The 19,018-nt window shown below is 55.9% G+C and overlaps 2 protein-coding genes and 1 long non-coding RNA gene across 4 annotated transcripts in view; 2 read left to right on the top strand and 1 right to left on the bottom strand.

The window, feature by feature from the left end:
- Positions 1 to 2,059: 2,059 nt before the first annotated feature.
- Positions 2,060 to 10,811, top strand: PGC (progastricsin). Its single transcript, XM_040473466.1, has 9 exons — positions 2,060 to 2,118; positions 4,395 to 4,545; positions 4,836 to 4,953; positions 6,023 to 6,141; positions 6,612 to 6,811; positions 8,426 to 8,548; positions 9,175 to 9,322; positions 9,732 to 9,830; positions 10,523 to 10,811. The coding sequence occupies exons 1-9, from the start codon at positions 2,060 to 2,062 to the stop codon at positions 10,673 to 10,675; spliced, it is 1,170 nt and encodes a 389-aa protein (XP_040329400.1). The 3' UTR covers positions 10,676 to 10,811.
- On the bottom strand, positions 2,784 to 12,424 carry LOC121029437 (uncharacterized). Of its 2 annotated transcripts, none has more exons than XR_005789730.1 (5): positions 11,275 to 12,424; positions 10,562 to 11,076; positions 9,822 to 9,977; positions 6,064 to 6,256; positions 2,784 to 2,821 (listed from the first exon to the last, which is right to left on the bottom strand). It is a non-coding gene; the product is annotated as an uncharacterized LOC121029437 (long non-coding RNA). The 2 variants fall into 2 exon arrangements; XR_005789729.1 differs by lacking the exon at positions 2,784 to 2,821 and adding an exon at positions 5,132 to 5,251.
- A 71-nt stretch (positions 12,425 to 12,495) lies between these two features.
- The window catches only part of TFEB (transcription factor EB), a 55,764-nt gene continuing 49,241 nt past the window's right edge, over positions 12,496 to 19,018 (top strand). The window contains exon 1 of the mRNA XM_040473465.1: positions 12,496 to 12,630. The gene's annotated coding sequence lies outside the window, so the exon portion shown is untranslated. The remainder of the gene's footprint in view (positions 12,631 to 19,018) is intronic.

Raw genomic sequence — 19,018 nt, 5'->3', positions numbered from 1 at the left:
AACTTGAAGGATGAGCAGAATTTGGACACATAGAAGGGAGACCTTTCCACATATGGGAGGCTGGGTCTTCGGGGTTGAGACAGACACAGATGAGGACTTGGAATGTCTGAGGAGACTGGCTGAGCTGTCAAAGATCAGGTTGGGTAGGTAGGGGGTGCAGACCCCCCAGGGCCTGGCAGCCAAGAAGGGAGGCCTGGCTTGAAGCAGTGGGCCAGGGATGCTCAAAGGGATGTGGTGTGGCTGGGGTTGGGGGGAAGGTTAGCCTGGCAGGTGTCAGACTCCTGGGGTCCTACCAGATAAGGAAATGGTCCCTGGTGGCCCCATGCTGGGGAGTCTGGCAGGCCTCACAAGACTTAGGGGATCCCATAGGTTCTGGTGTATTCATAGGTTTTGTCAAGATTCCAATGAACCTATGCCTTTCTTTGGCCTGCTCTTCCAAATCTTCGGGTCCCCTGCTCTGGGGAAAACACTTCTTCATTCCCTTGTCTTCCTTCCATCTCGGACTCCTGGGGACCCTGGGGACTGCAGGGACACAATTAGGCAGGTGCATCCCATTCTGGGCCGGGCCTGGGAAGATGTCTAGTGCCCTCTTCCCCTCCCCCATCGTAGGACTAGGGGAGGCTCTGGGGCTCTGGCTGGACGGTGGATGCTGGTGGCCAAGGAGAAACCCCCCCACCGGCTGGGTCATGTCAGTGTCTGCAGGCCCGGTTGTGGCCTTTGGTGTGGGGCTGGAGGGCCTGACAAATGTGTTTGGGGCCCTGAGTGTGCGCTACAAGGGGGCACGGAGCGTTTTGACACGGGGATATTTTTCTACTCACCCCAAAGTGGGCGCTCTCTTGTGCCAGGCTGGTGCACACTGGGCCAGCTCCGGATCATCTCAGGCAATGAGAAACTTGTAGCCAGGAAGCAGGGAGGGCCAGCAGACGAGGGAGAGAGGCCTGGGTTGACTAGACTCAGGGGCAGAAAAGCAGCACATGACAGCCCTGGGGGACACAGGCATTTCAGGAGCGCTAAAGACAGGGGAAGTCTAATGGGGCCGGAGAAGAGAGACAATGAACAGAGGCAAGTTCTGGCTGTCCCCTCCTCCACTGCCTCTGCCCCAGGCCTCCCTTTGTTGCAAATCAGTACAAGTGGAACAGCCAGTGTAATTTACATCAGGGGTGTGTCCCCAGCACCTGCTGAACCATGATGACAATCTCTCCATTTGACCCCCTTTTGCTGCAAATAGCTCTGACCTCAGCCACTGGCATCTCAGCCTCAGCACCTGCTTTAGAGCTAAGGATATTGCCGTCATCGTCACCACCAACACCGCCCTCACTACCACATGGTCATTACCATCATCCCAGGTACCGACCCCATCATCCCCCAGTCAACCAAATTGCATCCCACGAGGTCTTGGGGGGTGCTGGAAACCAGGATTTGGCCAGACTTCCGAGTGCATCGTGTCCAGACCAGGGATGCTCAACAATTTTGCCCCTTAGGTGGACACTGGGCCATGCCCTGAGACATTTTTGTTTGTCACAACTAGGGTCCTGCTGGTGACATCCCGTGCATAGAGGTCAGGAATACTGCTAGACATCTACAGTGCACAGGACAGCTCCCCGCCCGCCCCTAAAAATTATATGTTCCAAAATGGCAATAGTGTTGAGGATGTGAAAACTTGCCCGTGGAGGCCCTACGGCCCTCAGTCTACCTGACTCTGGCCCTCACCCCAAAATGCGCACATCATGCCACTGTTCCTGGACAAGAAGAAATCCTCACCAGCCCATCTTATGGCAACTCTTATGCACACTTGTTTGGTGTCCTCTGCTTGTATTAAAAAGTGAAGAAGAAAGTGCTCTGTGGCCACCCTCCAGAAGGAAAACGCACAGAAACCACAGACACCCGGAGCACAGGGTGCACTCGGGATTGAGGTCACACTTTTGCCTAGGGCCGGGAGGCAGGGACTGGGCTCGATCCCGGGGGGTATAAAGGCAGAAGGAGTGCTCAGGGCCTTCCCTCCACTGCAACAGTCAACTTGGAGTGGCTCTCCCTCTGTGGCCAGCTGGGAACAAGAACCATGAAGTGGATGGTGGTGGCCTTGGCCAGCCTCCAGCTCTTGGAGGCCGCAGTGGTCAAGTGAGTCTGGGGCCTGGCTGTCGGAGCAGGTGTGGGTTGGGGCGTCCGAGGCAGAAGGGGCTACAACCTTTGCCCTCAGGAAACGTCTACAACTGAACCAAAGGAGAGTTTGTCCACTAGATGCACAGCAAGCCTTTACAACAGACAGACACTGAGCATTCACAGTGAAGAAAGATAGGCTTCTTTACTGGTGTTACACCACTCAGAGAACGGGGCGTTAATGTTGAACGCAGGGTAGGGGGCTGAGAGTCGTGGGTTCTTCTGATGGGTCAGGGATCGGGTCAACTTCAGGACTGATTGACTTGTCTTTCCGGCCCTGGTCTGTCCGGTTTCATCAACTGTGACTGGGTGGTCATTCCCTTCCCTGGTCTGGATCTGCAAAACATCTCAGCAATTTGTGTGAGTGATGCTATCTCTGGTAACAAAAGCAGAGGCCACACACCTTGTGATTGCGCGGGCTAATTCATTTCTTGTTCTCCTGGGCTTTGTTTTCATTGTCTTCAGCATCCTGGGGTTTTCCCCTGTAATCTTTAACCTGGGGCCACATGCCTTTCTGCAGACTTAATTCTGTTGGTGGTTGCACTTTTGGGCGAAGGGAAAAGCAGAAGCGCTTTCTCCTCTGATGAGAAAAGAAGGACCCGGCACAGGGTAGTAAGGGTGACTGCTGTCCAAACAGATCCCGGATGGCAGGATTGCTTTCCTCCTGCAGAAAGGAACGATTATTTCTGGATAGGCAGACATTTGCTAAAAATTCCCTTAAGGCCCAAAATTTATAGCGCAGATGGCACAATCATTGAAGCAGAAACAGCGGTAAGGTGATGTCTGCATGCCAGGTAAGGTGTCAGAAGAAAGGGAGAAGGAGGCGTGGCGTCCAGGACCTCCAGAGCGCTCCCGGCCTGCACACTGCTTGCTATGTGACCCTTAAAGACTGATGCCTCCAGCTCCTCTGAGAAATCTGTTTGCAGTATGCAAATTCTGTCGAGATGGTGAGCCAAGCAACCGTCAGTTTTCACAGCTCAATGTGAATGGCTGTAGCTAAGAATTTCGGAAGAATGAGGGGTCCTGACGGAATGGGGATTCAGATGGGGAAAGAAAAGAAAGAAGCAGCACTTCTGGAGTCCGGAACGAGCCTGGGTGGACCCACAGAGGCCCCTTATGTAATGACAGCAAGCTGGTCTTGGAGGAGGACAGCCAAGGGGATGGGGGCAGAAGCCCAGAACTCAGAAGTTCCAATTCCAGAGCTGATCTGGGCCCCAGACCACCCAGGCCAACTTCCGCATTGCCTGGTGTCTGAAGAAGAGCAGTGATGAGCCCCAGGCTAGGGGATTAGCAGTGTGGGCAGACCTGGGACCCTGTCTTCTGAGTCCCAGTCTAGTGCTGTCCCCTCTACCCATGCTCTGTCACATCAGCCGGGATCAGGTGCCTGAGGACCACCACAGCAGAGGATCTGGGGGGAGCTCTGCCATCTCTGAAATCTTTCTTATAAATGCACATATCCTGGGCTGCCTGGCTGGCGTACTCAGTAGAGCACGCAACTCTTGATCTCAGGGTCCTGAATTCAAGCCCTACGTTGCACGCAGAGCTTACATAAAAGAGAAAGCGTATATCCTGCCAAGGGTAATGGCCGAAGTCCCCTCCCCTTTCTGGGAAGGAATTTATGGGATACCTGAGAACAGAGGGCCAGGGAAGGATGAGGAGCCTTGAGATGAGATGTGGGCAGGCATGGGTGGAGGTATTTGTTTTCTGAATCTTGGAGCAAGTCCTGAGAAGATTTTTTTTTTTTTTAATTTTTTTTTTAAGTTTTTTTTTTTTTTGGGAAAGAGAGACAGAGCGTGAAAGGGGGAGGGGCAGAGAGAGAGGGAGACACAGAATCGGAAACAGGCTCCAGGCTCTGAGCCATCAGCCCAGAGCCTGACGCGGGGCTCGAACCCACGGACCGCGAGATCGTGACCTGGCCGAAGTCGGACGCTTAACCGACTGCGCCACCCAGGCGCCCCCTGAGAAGATTTTTGAAAGAAGAGAGGGAGAGGCAAAGAGGGAGGCAGAGGGAGAAAGAGACAGAGGGATAAACCCAAAGAAAGAGACAGAGACAGAGACAGAGAGAAAGGGCCAGAGCTGGAGCCAGAGCAGATGGGCACACGGGACAGAGGAGCAGGGAGTCTGGGGCATGTGGCTGGAGATGGAGAGGCGGGTGGGTAGGGGGGAGAAGGGACTGGGACCATCAGAGGTGCTGTAGGAATGAGGGAGGCCCCTTCCTGACCCCAGTCCCTCTGCAGAGTCCCCCTGAGCAAACGAGAGTCCATCTGGGAGACCATGAAGGAGAAGGGCTTACTGGGGGAGTTCCTGAGGACCCCCAAGCACGACCCTGTGCAGAAGTACCACTTTGGCAACCTCAGTGCCGTCTACGAGCCCCTGGCCTTCCTGGAGGTGAGTCCTGACGCCCTCCCTGGGGCTCCCTCTCTCTACCGGCAAAGTCTGAGGCCAGGCCCTGGGGGTGTGCTGCACCATCTACTTTGCACCCTCCCATAAAGCCCCTGGGGCCTGTCAGACTGGCCTGAAGGGCTCTGTGTTCCGGGAAAGTACGGGAGCTAGGCTCGGGCCTCTCCCTCTGGTGTGGGTTATAGGGCAGGGGCTCTGTCCATGGAGGTCTGGCTGGGCCTGAGGGTCCCTGGATCCCTGCAGAGCTAAGAGCCTGCCCCATGCCCCCCCCCCCCCAGAGTCTCTACCTTGGTGAGATCAGCATTGGGACTCCTCCGCAGAACTTCCTCGTCCTTTTTGATACTGGTTCCTCCAGCCTGTGGGTGCCCTCTGTCCACTGCCAGAGCCAGGCCTGTGGTAAGTGCTGGGCTTGCAAGGACAGGTGGCCGGTGAGGGACTGTGAGACCGGGGCACTTCAATCCTGAGAGTCAGGGACTTGGCCAGGATCAAGGGGCGTGTGCAAGACAGAGAGGAGAAGAGGCCGGCCGTGGAGCTGGGTGATTACTTTGCCTTCCCTCTCACCCACGCATCCGGCCCACTTCTCTCTGCTCCATTCTGTTCACTGCAGATAAGGCCATTCCCTCCCACCAGCATCTACAACATTCTTTCTCTTCCACTCTCTCCACTCTTCACGAAGTTCTCATTGAGAGTCTCCCTAGACACATGGGACAACAGTATAGGATGTGGTCCCTGTATTGTCGTTGTATTTCTTTTTTTTTTTTTTTAATGTTTTTATTTATTTATTTTGAGAGAGAGAGAGAGAGAGAGAGATCGAGCATTCAGGGGAGGGGCAGAGAGAGAGGGAGGGAGAGGATCCTAAGCAGGCTCCACACTGTCAGTGCAGAGCCCGACCCCGGGCTTGATAGCACGAACTGTGAACTCATGACCTGAGCGAAAATCAAGAGCCGGACGCTCAACCAACTGAGCCACCCGGGCACCCCCTTGCAGTTATATTTCAAGACAGGCCAAGTTCCCCTCCTTAAGGCTGCCCTGGTCCCTGCCAGAGCTTTGGGGTGTGGGTCCTGACACTTTTTCTCCCAAGAATGCCTCGTTGGCCTTGTTCCTAATCTCTCAGCTTCCTGGTATGACCAGTTTCTTGATGGGGCGAGGGTGGGGGGAGTGCGGCATGCCCTGGGGTTCACCTGCCCCTACAGCTGATGGGGGTGGGGTGGGGATAGAAAGGGAACCAGGGAGGTGGAGAGGGATTCTATGCATCCTGCCCCGGAGGGTCACGGTCAAAGGGCACCCCAAGGGTCTGTAAATCAGAGGGGGCTTTGAGGCCAATGCTGGGAACCCCCTTGGCTGGCCACCCCTTGACTCCGTGGCCAGGGATGCTGAGGCCCCAGGATGTGAGCACAGGCTGGGACAGAGGTGGACCTCCCTCCCCCTGCCAGCCTGCCTCCCCAAACCCTCCCTCCCACTGCAGCCGGTCACTCCCACTTCAACTCCAACGCGTCCTCTACTTACTCCAGCAACGGGCAGATCTTCTCCGTGCGATACGGCAGTGGCGGCCTCCGCGGCATCTACGGCTATGACACTCTAAGGGTGAGCCACGTGGCAGGCTGCTCCCTGCCCCGGGACGTGGGGACTGTCCCTGGGGCTCTGAGCCGGGTTGGAACCTCACAGACCTCACCGTCTCATGGGAGGTCAGATGGAGATGCTGGAAAATATGGGAAAACTCCTAGTGCTTTACTGCGTACAGGCCGGGAAATCAGTACCCCCCCGGGGCTCCTTCGTGCAGTCACCCGGCCCTCCCTGACTGCATCATGTGCCAGGCACCCAGGACACCTGGTCCTCTCCTTAAGAGGCTTAAAGCTGGGGGAAGATGAAGGGTGGGGGCGGGGGGGGGGGGGCGGCAGGGCTCAGTGAGGCCGTTTGAGAGTGAAAGTGGTTCTTGTGAGACCGGTCAAGAAGGCAAGGGGCAAAGGCGATGGAGGGATGCTCAAGGGAGCCTCTGCGGGGGGGAGGTGGGTAGAGTTACACTTATCACCTCTCATCCCCCGCGCCCCCTCCAGGTCCAGAGCATCCAGGTTCCCAGCCAGCAGTTTGGCCTGAGTGAGCATGAGCCAAGTCCCTATTTCCTCCATGCAAAGTTTGATGGCATCATGGGCCTGGCCTTCCCTTCCCTGGCAGAGGGTAGGACCACCACCCCCCTGCAGGGCATGCTGCGGGCAGGCGTCCTCTCCAGCCCAGTCTTCAGCTTCTACCTGGGCAGGTAAGAAACTGCTTGCGTGTCCTTAGTTCCCAGGCAACTCCCTCCGTTTTCCCCCAGACCCTGGAAAAGGGTGAGGCTCAATGCTTTGGGGTTTGGAGGGCTCCCATTAGGGAATGGCTCCAGCTACTCCCGTGTCTAGCGTTTTCTTCCTGGGCTTCTTAACATTGATTTTTGAGAGACAGAGCGAGACACAGCATGAGTGGGGGAGTGGTAGAGAGAGAGTAGGGACGCAGAATCCGAAGGAGGCTCCAGGATCCGAGCTGTCCGCACAGAGCCAGACGCGGGGCTCGAACTCACAGACCGCGAGATCATGACCTGAGCCGAAGTCGGCCGCCTAACTGACTGAGCCACCCAGGCGCCCCTTCTTCCTGGGCTTCTGAACTGTCCCTCACTCCACACCCTTTCCCCCATCCCTGCGTCTGTCCCCAGCCCACTCTGACTTTTCTTTGCGTCTCTAGTCCAGGTCAGAATCTTTCCCTCTTCTGGGTGAACTTAGCTTTGAGTGTGGCTGCTGATTCTCGATACATCTTGGATTTACCTGCTGCCCAGAGCCTCCATTAGCTCATTGCCTTCTGAGCCAATATTTTCTACCTGGACACTTCTTTTGTATAATAATCGATGGCCTCATCTCCTTTGATCTATTGTTCTAGCCACGTCCTGGAGCCTTCTGGTCTACCTTCATCATTTGCCCCTGACAAGTTGTTTTCCTCACAACACACAAGCGATGGCCCAGGAGCCAGAGGGTGGGGGCAGGGGTGAGTGGCCTGGAATGGACTTTCCTTCTTTTCCTCTCCAGAGCTAGTCAGCCACCTTCTGGAGATAGTCAGCATCTGCTATCTGGGGTTTAATCGCTTGACTCTGACTTTCAAGATTACTCTGTTTCTAATGTTGCGGACTTTAACTCTCTACCTCTGATTACAATTAGCTTTGAGTTTAGCCCTTAGGAACTCTGTCCAATTCCACACTCAGGTTCAACCACCAGGGGAGGCTGAAACACACACGAAAAACCCTCCCTTCCTCTCTGCCAAGGACCTACCTCCCTCCGGTCCCAGTAGAAAAATGACAAGTGGGGCTCAGTGTCAGGCTCCCACTGACATATGACATGAAGCAGCAAGAAGCGGAAGGGACAGGAGAAGGGCATGTGGGGTGGGGGGGAGGGGTGTGCACAGGGAACCTATACAACCAGTGGCTTTCTCTGAAGCAGGGCCTTGTGGGGCAGCGGTATCTGGAACCTGAGGCATGGGAATGCTGAGGGGCTCAGCTTGGAGCTATAGTCAAAAAGGGGGACAAAAATCCCTTCCCTCAGGCTTCCACAGTGCGAGGGGTAGACACAGCATGGGGAATCCCATTGCGATGGGCAGACACAGCCCTGCCTTCGGGGAGTCTGATGGGGGAGACAGAGCCAACCTCAGGGAGCCCCAGTCTGAGGGAAGAGACACAGCCATGCTGTCAGGGAGCCCTAATCTGAGGGGGAGACACAGACCCACCTCGGGGACCCCCCCCCCCCAGCCTGCAGCCAGGGCAAGACCTCTATTTCCCTCTGAGAGTGATTACTCAGTAGGAAATCTTTTCCATAGTCATTCCCTGACTCACTCTTCTCTTTGCCTTCTGCAGACAGATGAACCCTCAGAAAGGAGCAGTTCTCATATTCGGGGGGATCGACCACAGCCTGCACAGGGGTCCGATTTACTGGGCCCCTGTCACTCAGGAGCGCTACTGGCAGATTGGCTTTGAGGAGTGAGTCTATGGTGGGGTCCCAGGCACGTGGGCAGGCTTTGAGGCATTTCATGTCACACACACACACACACACACACACACACACACACACACAAATACACAGAGATGGACACACACAGGAAGGTACTGCTGGCAGGTGGGGATAGAGGACCTCTGAGGCCTGTCCCCACAAAGCTACAGCTGTCCTCTGCTGGAGATCGAAGGTCCAGCTCAGCCTGGAAAAACGGGGTGGGGTGGGGACGACATACAGGGTAGGTCTTAGAATTCCAAACATAGACCCTGTGGTCCACCACTATGTGCTTAGAGATTAGAAACTGGGATGTATGTGGGGGGATCAACGTACTCAACGTACTCACAAAGAATCAGTGACCCCGGCTTTCGGTGTTTCTAGAACCTTCCTTGGAACTGGTAAGAAAGACATTCCATGACCCGTTAGGTGGCTTTGGGTAGAGTCTGGTATGGTGTAGGTCAGGGGGATGGCTGGATTGATCTCTGCAGAGTCCTACTTGTCTGAGGTGCACCTTGATTCTATGGCTGTAGCTGTCTGTCCCTCAGTGGTGGGGAAAGCCCACTTCCCAGCTGCCCTGAGCTGGGGGTGCTGAGGGGGTTCGTCTCTTCACCTTCAGGTTCCTCATTGGTGGCCATGCCACCGGCTGGTGCTCCCAGGGCTGCGAGGCCATCGTGGACACAGGCACATCTCTGCTCACGGTTCCCCAGCAGTACCTGAGTTACCTTCTGCAGGCTACAGGGGCCCAGGCGGACCAGTATGGACAGGTGCGTCTGGTGGAGACATCCCCCTTCTTTTAGAGAGACTCTCCAGGAGGCATTTATGATCCTCCTCCGGCACAGGAACAGCCCGACTCTTGGCCTCCATGCTTCTAGCTGCCCCGAAGCACTGGAGGTGGGGGGCTCTGGGATGTCTGGGGCTGTGGGCCCGTTGGCGGATTCAGGGGGGGCTGGCACCTTGTCCTGAGGGGACATGGGGAGGTTACTACTCAGCAAAATTTCCTTGGAGCTTCACCCCTCAAAGGAAACTGGTTCAACACTTGCCAGGCTTGGGAGTAAGAGCAAGAGAGCTGGAATGTGGGGCCGAGTGGGGGAGGAGGGCCGGGGTGGCTGAGGTGGGGCTGGCAGGTCCTCTGATGTGGACGATGAGACCCTTGGGCTCTGTTCCTCTCTGCAGTTTATGGTGGACTGTAACAACGTCCAGAGCCTGCCCACCTTGACCTTCCTCATCAATCGTGTGCAGTTCTCCCTGCCATATTCCTCGTACCTCTTCAGAGTAAGTCTGCAGGGATGTGACGGGGTGTGAGGAGGGGCTGGGAGCCGGAAGCGTTGGGTCTCCTCACCACGTGCCATTTCCCAGCTCCTGGCAATGCTGCCTCACGTTGTCCACCCACCGATTCCAAACCCCTTCTCGGGCACGAGGCTGTGACACAGAAGAGTGTCATCTGTTATTTATTATTATTATTAATCAGTGTGGAGGGGCACTGGGTTGTTTGTGGCGCACTAGCTAGGGTCAGCCCTGTTTGCCTACGCTGTCCCACCGGAATGTCACAGCATTCAAGGAGGGAGGCGCTAATTTCTATTTTACAAGTGAAAACTTGGAGGTTCAGAGAGGGTAAGACACTGACACAAGGCTCCACAGCCAGTCAGCGTGAAGCTAGGTTTGGAAGCCAAGTTGGGCTGGCTTCAAGGCTTTGCCAACCAGGCTGACCTACTCCAAATGGGGAGCAAAAGAGAGGCGGAGGGGAACCTGGGGAGAGGAGACTATAGATGGTTACCGCAGTGTGCATTTACCCATTCCAGACCTCTCTCCCACCGCCCCAGCTCTGGGGGCTCAGTTGGCCTGTGAGCCCTCAAGGGCAGAACGTCTGGCTCACTCATTTCTGCGTTTGTGCTCCCGGCCTGGGGCTCAGGGCTGAGCAGGGCTCTGTCCATGCATGAGTGAATGTGTGCTACCCTTCTGTGCAGGGAAATGACATTTGTGCCATTAGAGTCCAGGCCACCTACCTGCCCTCTAGCAGTGGCCAGCCCCTGTGGATCCTCGGGGACGTCTTCCTCAGGTCCTACTATTCCATCTTCGACATTGGCAACAAGAGGGTGGGCTTTGCCGTTGCCGCCTAGACTGAGTGCCTGGACGCCTGGGCTCCCTTCTTCCTCTAGATCCCCCACCCCAAGCTTCTCTGTGTGCTTCTTCTCTGGACTCAGCCTTCTTTTTCTAGATTTTGGGTTTTCTCTCATAATAAATAGTTCTTTTCCATGTTGGCCAGCGTGTTGTTTTTAGAGGGCAGTTGTGGCCTGTAAGGCAGCTCCTATCACAAGATTGGGGGGGGAAGAGTGGGAGTCAGGCCTAGATTTGCCTCTACTGGACCATGTTCTCCCTGAGCGGCTAGGAGGTTTGTGGTGGCCAGGGGTGGGAGGGGGGAGGAGGGTTACTGAGATTCTAAGAGGGATGGGGCATGAGGTAGGGCTCGGGGAATGGTCCCTCTACCGCTCAGAGCTTGGAGTCTCTTCACAGCTTGTCTCTGGAGAGAGAAGACAGTGGTAGTTGACATTGAAGCAGGGCATTCCTTTGTGATGGGTCAAGGGGTCTTACCCCAACCACCCAAAATGCTCCGCTGACTTAATTGACCGAATGACCACCAGAATCACCCCAGGCAAGTTTTCTAGCACTGTGACTGGGGTTTCCAATGCATCCTACACCTAGGCCTTTGGCTCCTCACCTGTGATCAGGTTTGCACTGGGAATTTCTGAGAGATGCTGGATGCCTGTGTGCACTCGTGGCAATCATGGGTCCTTCCGGGAGGAGGGTGATGCTACCAGAACCTGTTTCCAAGAGGGCGTCAGAAGGTCTGGGTTGAGTGAAACTGATCATATTTACACCTAGACCCTTATGCCCCAAGGGTCTGTTTGAAGAAGGGCTGGCCCTTAATTGTGGACAAGAGCAATAGCTACTTGGAATCACCGGGGAATCAAGCCCATTTGTTGTAACGAAGTGAACAAGAGATGTTTTCTCCCTCTAGATTTCATTCCTGTTCTCCTTAGGAGCCACCCGCCAAAGACCCACAGATCTGGGGCTACGTGGTACTGGGCAGAGGAGGAAGTGGGGAAAGCAGAGAAGGGTAGCTCAGAGCTATGTAACTTCCAACAGGGGAATAATATGAAGCAGATCTGAAAAATGTTTCCCTGTAGCATGGTGGTGGGGGTCACCAGCCAGGTAGGACTGATGAGGCTTGAGGAGGGGTATAATTGGAAAACTCACAATGGGAGGGAGGGAGGCTCCTTGGACATATGTTTCCATGCTGTCCTTGATCAGCCTGACCCCAGCCTTGTCCCTTATGTTCAGGTGCAGGGGTGAAAGCACGAGATCCAAGTCTGGCATTCCACTCCCAAACATGAGGGAAACTGAGGTTTGCCATGCAGTAGTTTCTATAGCAACAGCACACTATCTGGGACCCTATATCCTTCCTAGACTCCAGGCAAGACAGCCTCCTGCAGGCCTCTCCTTGGGGTCAGAGAGGCCACAGGGTGTACATAGGGAGCTGGAGTGCGTGGCATCACTGACTGAGAAGAGAAAAAAACTTGCAAAAGGGGCAGAAACGAAGTGCGACATAAGTTCCAAGTTAAATGCCAAGTCCCCCGTACCCAGGCCAGGGCCCGCAGAGTGGGACTACAAATCCCGGCGTCCCTGGCAGAACCGACGGGAGGGACTACATTTCCCCGCGGGCACCGCGGTAGGCCCTCGAGGGGCGGAGCAGGGCGGGGCGGGACCGCGGGGGGCGTGTGCTGCCCTCTGCCGGGCGCGGCGGGAAGTGGGTGCGGATTGACAGTGGGAGCCCTGGCGCCGGGCGCGGGGCTCGGTGACAGCGGAGGCGGCGGCCGCGGGCTGGACATAGGGAGCGGCGGCGGCGCCGACGGCAGCGTGAAAGGGCGGGCAGGGCGGGTCTTCCCGGTGGCGCGGAGCCGGAGGAGTCCGGGAGGGGGCGGCAGGCGCAGCTCGCGGGCCGGACACCTGAACTTGGGACAAGTTGCCGGAGCCGCGGGGGACAGGCGGCGGACGGATTGACCTTCAGAGATAGGTGAGAGGGACCGAGGGCCAAAGGGTGAGCGGAAGGCTGGGAACCCCGGACCCAGGCTCCTCCGCCCTGATTCTGTGGGTCCGGGAGACAGGTGGGTGGATGGGGGTGCCGGCTGAAGAGGGGACAGGGAGTGTGTGCGCCGCGCCGCCACCCGCCCCGCTGTCCGTCTAGCCCGAGACGTTGGGCACATGGCCGGAGCGGCGCTGCCCGCCGAGCCCAGGAACTCCTCCGGCCCCTCACTGCAGGCCCGGGCCGGGGGCGGCTTCTCTGCGACCTTATGTAACCAGGCGGGAGGGGCCGGGGCGGGCATGGGCCTTCCCGGCTCCGGAGCTGGGAGTCGAAGGGGCGGGAGGCGTGGGAGTGAACTTGCAACAAGTTTGAGGGACGTGTGGGCCTTGCGCCTACTCCTTCTCCACCGGAGGCGGTTGGGGCGGGTGGTACGGGGGACGGCGCCGGAGGCCCGGGAGGTGTGCGGGGGCCGAGTCTGGCCCGGCCAGGCCCAACCTGGATGGTCCGGGGGAGTGGGAGGGCCGGGGCGGCGCCACGCCCCCGGGCTGGAGGGGGGCGGGTGGAAGTACCATCCTCCCCACCCCCCTTCCCGTCCCTTCTTCTCCCTCGGTGTCTTGAAGAAGCCGCCGCTGCCCGCGTCCCCTGGTATCCCTGAGCTCTGTCTTTTTCTCCTCCTTGCATTATTCCCCGACCTGTGGGAGCCCCAAGCGCAGAGCTCGCCCTCCGCGCGCCCCTCTTTTTACTTCCCGGGAGCTCCCGGCCATCTGCCCGTCCCCGAGTACCCCCCACCTTCTAGGTCCCGAATCCCGGAAAACACGCCCCCTTCCCCTTATTCCCTTAGTTCGCACCGCCCAACCCCATGCTGCCCCGCCCCCTAAGTCCGCGTTCAGTCTTCTCCCCACCTCCCCGAACCCGGGTCGCTACGCGGGCGCCGCGCGTGCACTTCCCTCCTTGAAGGGAGAGGGTTGATGTCAGCTCCGTTCCCGCCCCTTGGCCCCTTCTCGGCCAGGGGTTCTGGCTTCACGCACGGCTGCCCCGAGCTGCTCCGGTTTGCGCGAGCAGGTTCGCGCCGCAGCCGCCTGGCGTGCCCCAGCCCCGCGCACAGGGGGGGAAGAAGGGAGGGCGCCCGGGGCGGGGCTCGTCTGCACGCGCGTCCGCACTGCCCGGAGCTCCCCTCCCCGCTCTCTGGCGGCCGATCACCGCGGAGCCCTTCCCATCACAGTCCACTCCAGCCGGGAGTCTCTCGCCCGTCTGTTCTGGGGACTGTTCGGCGCGAACGGTTTCGGACTGGCGTTGAATGCGGTGCTTTCTTTGGTTTTGCGTCCGCCGGAGAAGTGTTAACTGCCGCCCAGACCCCACCCTGAGTGAGGGGTCTTAGTTGAGCAGGGAAGGGGCAAGGCCGATGCAGGCCCTTAGTGATACTTCTCCGATGTGGGCTCGGGCCCCTGCACCCTCCCGGTCCAAGATTCCACTGGCCCAAGACCTGGCAATTCTTGGGGTGGGGGGAGGAGGTAGCTCTGGTTTCCTCTTGGGCGGCCAGATGCGGTTGGCTCAGATCAGAACGTAGTTCTTGGCTCCTTAGCCTGTTCGCGCTGAGGCTTTCTCCGTGCCCAGCCTGGTGGACAGCCTCTAGGCCCTGCCCTCAGGCAGATCACAGTCGGGGGGAGAGATGCCAGCGATAAAGGCCAGTCTTAGACACAATGGAGGGGAGAGTCCTGCGTGGTAGTCTGCTGGTATGCTGGTGCCATGCCTCAGTTTACCCAGTCATGGGTAAAAGCAATTTACTTGGTCACCTTCTTTCTGCCTGCCCCCCCCCCCCCCCCCCGCCCCCAACTGCTGGGGTGGGAGAACTGGGAACCAGAAAGTGTAAATGAAGTGCCGTTTGGGTGACTCTGTGCTCGCTTCTCTGGAAGGGGGCCAACGTTACTTACAGTTTACAAGGCCTGTTACAGCTACAGTGCTATTTTGCCCTCTGCGAGGTGCAGACAAGTCAGAATCCTATTCCAGCTCCCATGGAAGTGGTGCAGGGCATGGGGCAGGGGACATCCCCTCAGGTGAAGACTACATTCATGGAAAACTAGCTGGGCTTCCGAGGGCTGATGGCAGGGTGACTCACAGTCAGATGGACAGGGGGTGGGCTAGGGCAGGCAGGAGCCCATCCAGGGGCCTGGGATGCTGGGATACCCAATGCCCACCTCCATTGCCATTGAGGCCCCCTTTCAGCCTCCCACCCTTCAGGCCTGGCTGTCCTTTGAGGGTCTGGCTTCTGGCCCTGATTCCTCTTGGAGCTTTGTTTATGGCTGTAATTGTATCATTAGCTGGAGTTTATAGAGTTACTTAGCACCTGCCCCCACAGGGAGTGGCTCAGCCACCCCCTGGCTTCTGTCTCTTCCTTTTCAAAGTCAACTTGGTTTCTGCCGGCAGCCGGCAGCAGGGGGGTTCCCCAACCGCAGCTGGCATGAAAGCCAGGTTGGGCCTTTGTCCTAGGGATGGAGGGCAGTCAGCACTTGGGGCCCAGCTTGGGGCTGCCCTCGAGATGACCGTGGAAGTTGGGTTGACCTCCTCTGCTCCAGAGGGAGGGAGTTCGGGATTTCTAGTGCTGCTAGAAGTGTCAACGTCCCAGGATGCAGCAAGTGCATATGCACGTAAGGTGTATATCCTCATCTGAAAAAAGAGAGAGACAAACACACGCTCCTTCTGGGCTCTTGTGAGGATTCAGGGTGGAGCAGTGCCTGGTACATGGTGAGTCCATAGGGTTACTGTGTGTTCCACTGTGGGTGAGTGAGATTGATACGAGTTTTGTGTGTGTGGTTATGAGATTCTAGGTATCTAGATACATGTGTACAGATGAATTGTGTACGTGTGTGTCTATGAGAATATCACACGATATTATATTAGAATATTCATCTCGTCTCTATGCTCTAATAGAACAATATCCTAATAAAGTTATAAACAATAGTTGCCAACATTTATATTGTGTGTTTGCTCTTTGGAACGAAGTAGGGATGATTGTTTTCATTACATAGATTCAGAGAAGTTAAGCAAGTTGCCTGAAGTCACACAGCTTCAGAGTGGTAGAGATTCTAACCTGGGCCCAAGTGACTCCAAAATCCATGTTCTCAATCTCTAAAGAAGACCACTTCAGGGTTTCTTAGGCGTTCTGTCCGAAAAGGTGGGCAGAGGGTGGTCTTGCAACCTTCTCTTCCCCAACAGGGTGTCCTTCTCTGAGCAGGGGTGGGAGCTTGCTGAGGCCTCTGCCCCAGGACTGCACCTGTCTCCCGGCAGTGCTGCTGAGCTGCTGACACAGGTGACCAGAGTTCTGTGCCGAGAGCTCTCCCGACCTGCCCAGGGAGAGGAGTTCAGACCAGGCTTCCTGGGTCTCCTTGGTAACCTCACACATTAACTTACAGCAAAGCCCTCACTAGGCACGTGTTTACTCAGATGTGGGGACAAGTCTGTAGCAGCTACGGAGGGAGGATGAGCCGCGGCCAAAGTCGTGAGCCTACTGGTGTCCTCTCACTGACAGGCTATGTGTCTGGGGCAGGTCCCTGCTCCTCTCAGCCTCAGTTTCCACATCTGTGTACCTAGATCATCTGTGGGGTGCCCTCCAATGTGAACCCTCTACCTATCTTTGGCAAAGGCACCTGGACAGGAGAGGCTTCCAAAAGGGAGGGACGTGTTTTGTGTGTGTGTGTGTGTGTGTGTGTGTGTGTGTGTGTGTGTGTATGGTGGGGGGTGTGGTAGGGGGTACTGCTGAAGTCCACTCAGTAGAGTTGTAGCTATAGGCTGGCCCTGATGGTGTGACCAGCCAGTTTTTCCTGGGACATAGTCACAGCCAGCATGTACTGAGCACTAGCTAAGTGCCACCTAGCCAGGAGATTGTTAAGAGCATGAGCTCTGGGGCTAGGCTGTTTGGCTTGGAATCCCACCTCTGCCACTTACCAGCTGTGTGGCCCTGGGCGAGCTGCTTAACCCTGCTGTGCCTCTGTTTGCACACCCAGACTAACAGTGCTATAGTGAGGGCTAAGTATTCTGCTGCACGCTGCATGTACAGGACCTCGAATGGTGTCATGCTCAAAAAAGTGTTATCATAATGGACTCTTACAGCTCATTTATTTCTTTATTTCTCATTTCCAAGTGAGGAAATGGAGGCATAGAGAGCTCCAGTGAAGAAAAAAAAAAAAACCTATGGGTTGCAAACAGGATTCCACCGCACATCTGACATCCTCAAACGAAATGCCTTACGGGGGGTGCTTTGTGGCTTCCTTGGCCGCAACCCCTGCTGTTCCCTGTTGACCACACCTGGTCTCTACATTTGACAAGGTAGCAGAGGGAACTTGGCAATGCTTGCAGCATCTCTGGAACCCCTGCCCCACCCTGCCCTGGCCCTGGCCCTGGGGATTCCTTGGGTAGCATCTGGCTTGGCCACTTACTCCCCATTCCTGACCCATGGCTTTCCCCTGCACTTCTGCTGCCTGCCCCTCCTCCCCTCTGCACCAGATGTACAGATCCCCTTGGCTGCAGTGTGACCGAAGGCAGCCATGATATCCCAGCAACAGGGCAGGATCTGGGACTTGTGCCCACAGGAAGTGCTTCGCTGTGGGGCGATGGGGCAGGGGGTGACAGCAGAGGGTAGCTGAGAGGGGCAGAAGCAAGAGGCAGAGTCATCACCAGCTTTCTTTCCTGGCCCTTAAGTGTGGGCATGAGGAGGAGGGGAGAAGGGACGTCTGACCATGCCTGCCCCCTTCCAGCTTCCTTGGGGGCAAGCCTCCTTGTTGGCTTTTATCCCAATGGCAGAGACCCTAAAGTAAAATGTGATGCCATGGGGATTAATCCCTAATTCCAGCAGACTTGCCAGAAATCCATAGTCCATATTTCCTCCTCCCAGCCCTTGTTCATGCTGGTCCCTTCTCCTGATACACGCTCCTCTGCGCCCCTCCCTCTGCGCCCCTCCCCCTGTCCAAATCCTTGGTCCATCATATATATATATATATGTGTATATATATATGTGTATATATATATATATATATATATATATTAGTGCATGTGATTCTTGAAGGAGGAGCTTTGGCATCAATATGTTAAAAATGCCCCAAATGGGAGTATCTGAGTGGTTCAGTTGGTTGAATGCCTGACTCTTGATTTCAGCTCAGGTTATGATCTCATGGTTTGTGCAGAGCCTGCTTGGGATTCTCTCTCTCCTCTCTCTCTCTCTGCTCTCTCTGTTCATGTGATCTCCCTTTCTCTCTCAAAATAAATAAATAAAGTTTAAAAAAATTCCCCAAATGATTCTGATGCCCTTTCTCCAAGGCTGTGGCTCTCAAATTTGGGCATCAGAATCGCCCGGAGCAGTTGTTAAGACACAGATCGCTAGGCTTTACCACCAGGGTTCCTGATTGAGTAGGTCTGGAATCAGTAGGTCGGCAAATTCCAGTAGGTCTGGAATTTGTATTTCGGATGAGTCCTTGGGAGATAGATGCTAATGTTGCTGGTCCCCAGACCACACTCTGAGAACCCGCTGCTTTGTAGCTACCCAGCCAAGAGCTTTCTGTCTCCTGGGTCTCTGATTGCTTTGGGACTCTTAGGTCTGTCTCCTTTCTGAAGCCAGGTCCCACGAGGCAGGGACCACTGTGAAACCATTTGGTGACCACCAGTCCCTGGTGTAATCGGCCTCCCTTGCCCACTCTGCCTCCCTGCCCCCACCTCCCATTAAACTGACCACTGTCCAGCCTTGTGGTCTTGGCACAAGACCCTCTGGGACAAGTGCTCAGAAAATCATTGCTGCTTAAGTACGGTGGGATGAGGTGGACAACAAAGGACAGCACTGTCCCCAGGAGTCATCAGAACACGGGGCAGGGTCTAAAGCTCCTCCTGCAAAAGTGCTTGGAGCCAGAGTGGCATTGCTGGAACACGGGGTGGGGTGGGGGGGCATCCAGAGTGGCCCTTGACTTTGTTGAAATGAGGCTGTAGAAACACCCATCATGTTATTTTACTTTTCTACCCCATGGTGGGCAAGTATTGGATCACTGTTTGAATTGTGTTTCTTGCTAAAAAAAAAAAAAAAAAAATGATAGGGATGCCTGGGTAGCTCAGTCAGTTAAGGGTTAAACTTCAGCTCAGGTCATGATCTCACGGTTCCGTGGGTTCGAGCCCTGAGTCAGGCTCTGTGTTGACAGCTTGGAGCCTGGAGCCTGCTTCAGATTCTGTGTCTCCCTCTCTTTCTGCCCCTCCCCCTCTCATGCTCGCTCTCTCTCTCTCTCTCTCTCTCTCCCCCCACCCAAAAATAAATAAATGTTTAAAAAAGTTAAAAAATGATAAAAACATGCACAAAAAGCAGCTGTTCCCTTCTCCTTTCCTCAGACTGGAGATGCTGGGAAGG

This window comes from Herpailurus yagouaroundi, unplaced genomic scaffold (assembly GCF_014898765.1).
Source record: "Herpailurus yagouaroundi ecotype Mexico unplaced genomic scaffold, PumYag 139, whole genome shotgun sequence".
In the NCBI taxonomy this organism is placed as follows: Eukaryota; Metazoa; Chordata; class Mammalia; order Carnivora; family Felidae; genus Herpailurus; species Herpailurus yagouaroundi.
This window is presented reverse-complemented; position numbering and strand designations above follow the sequence as displayed.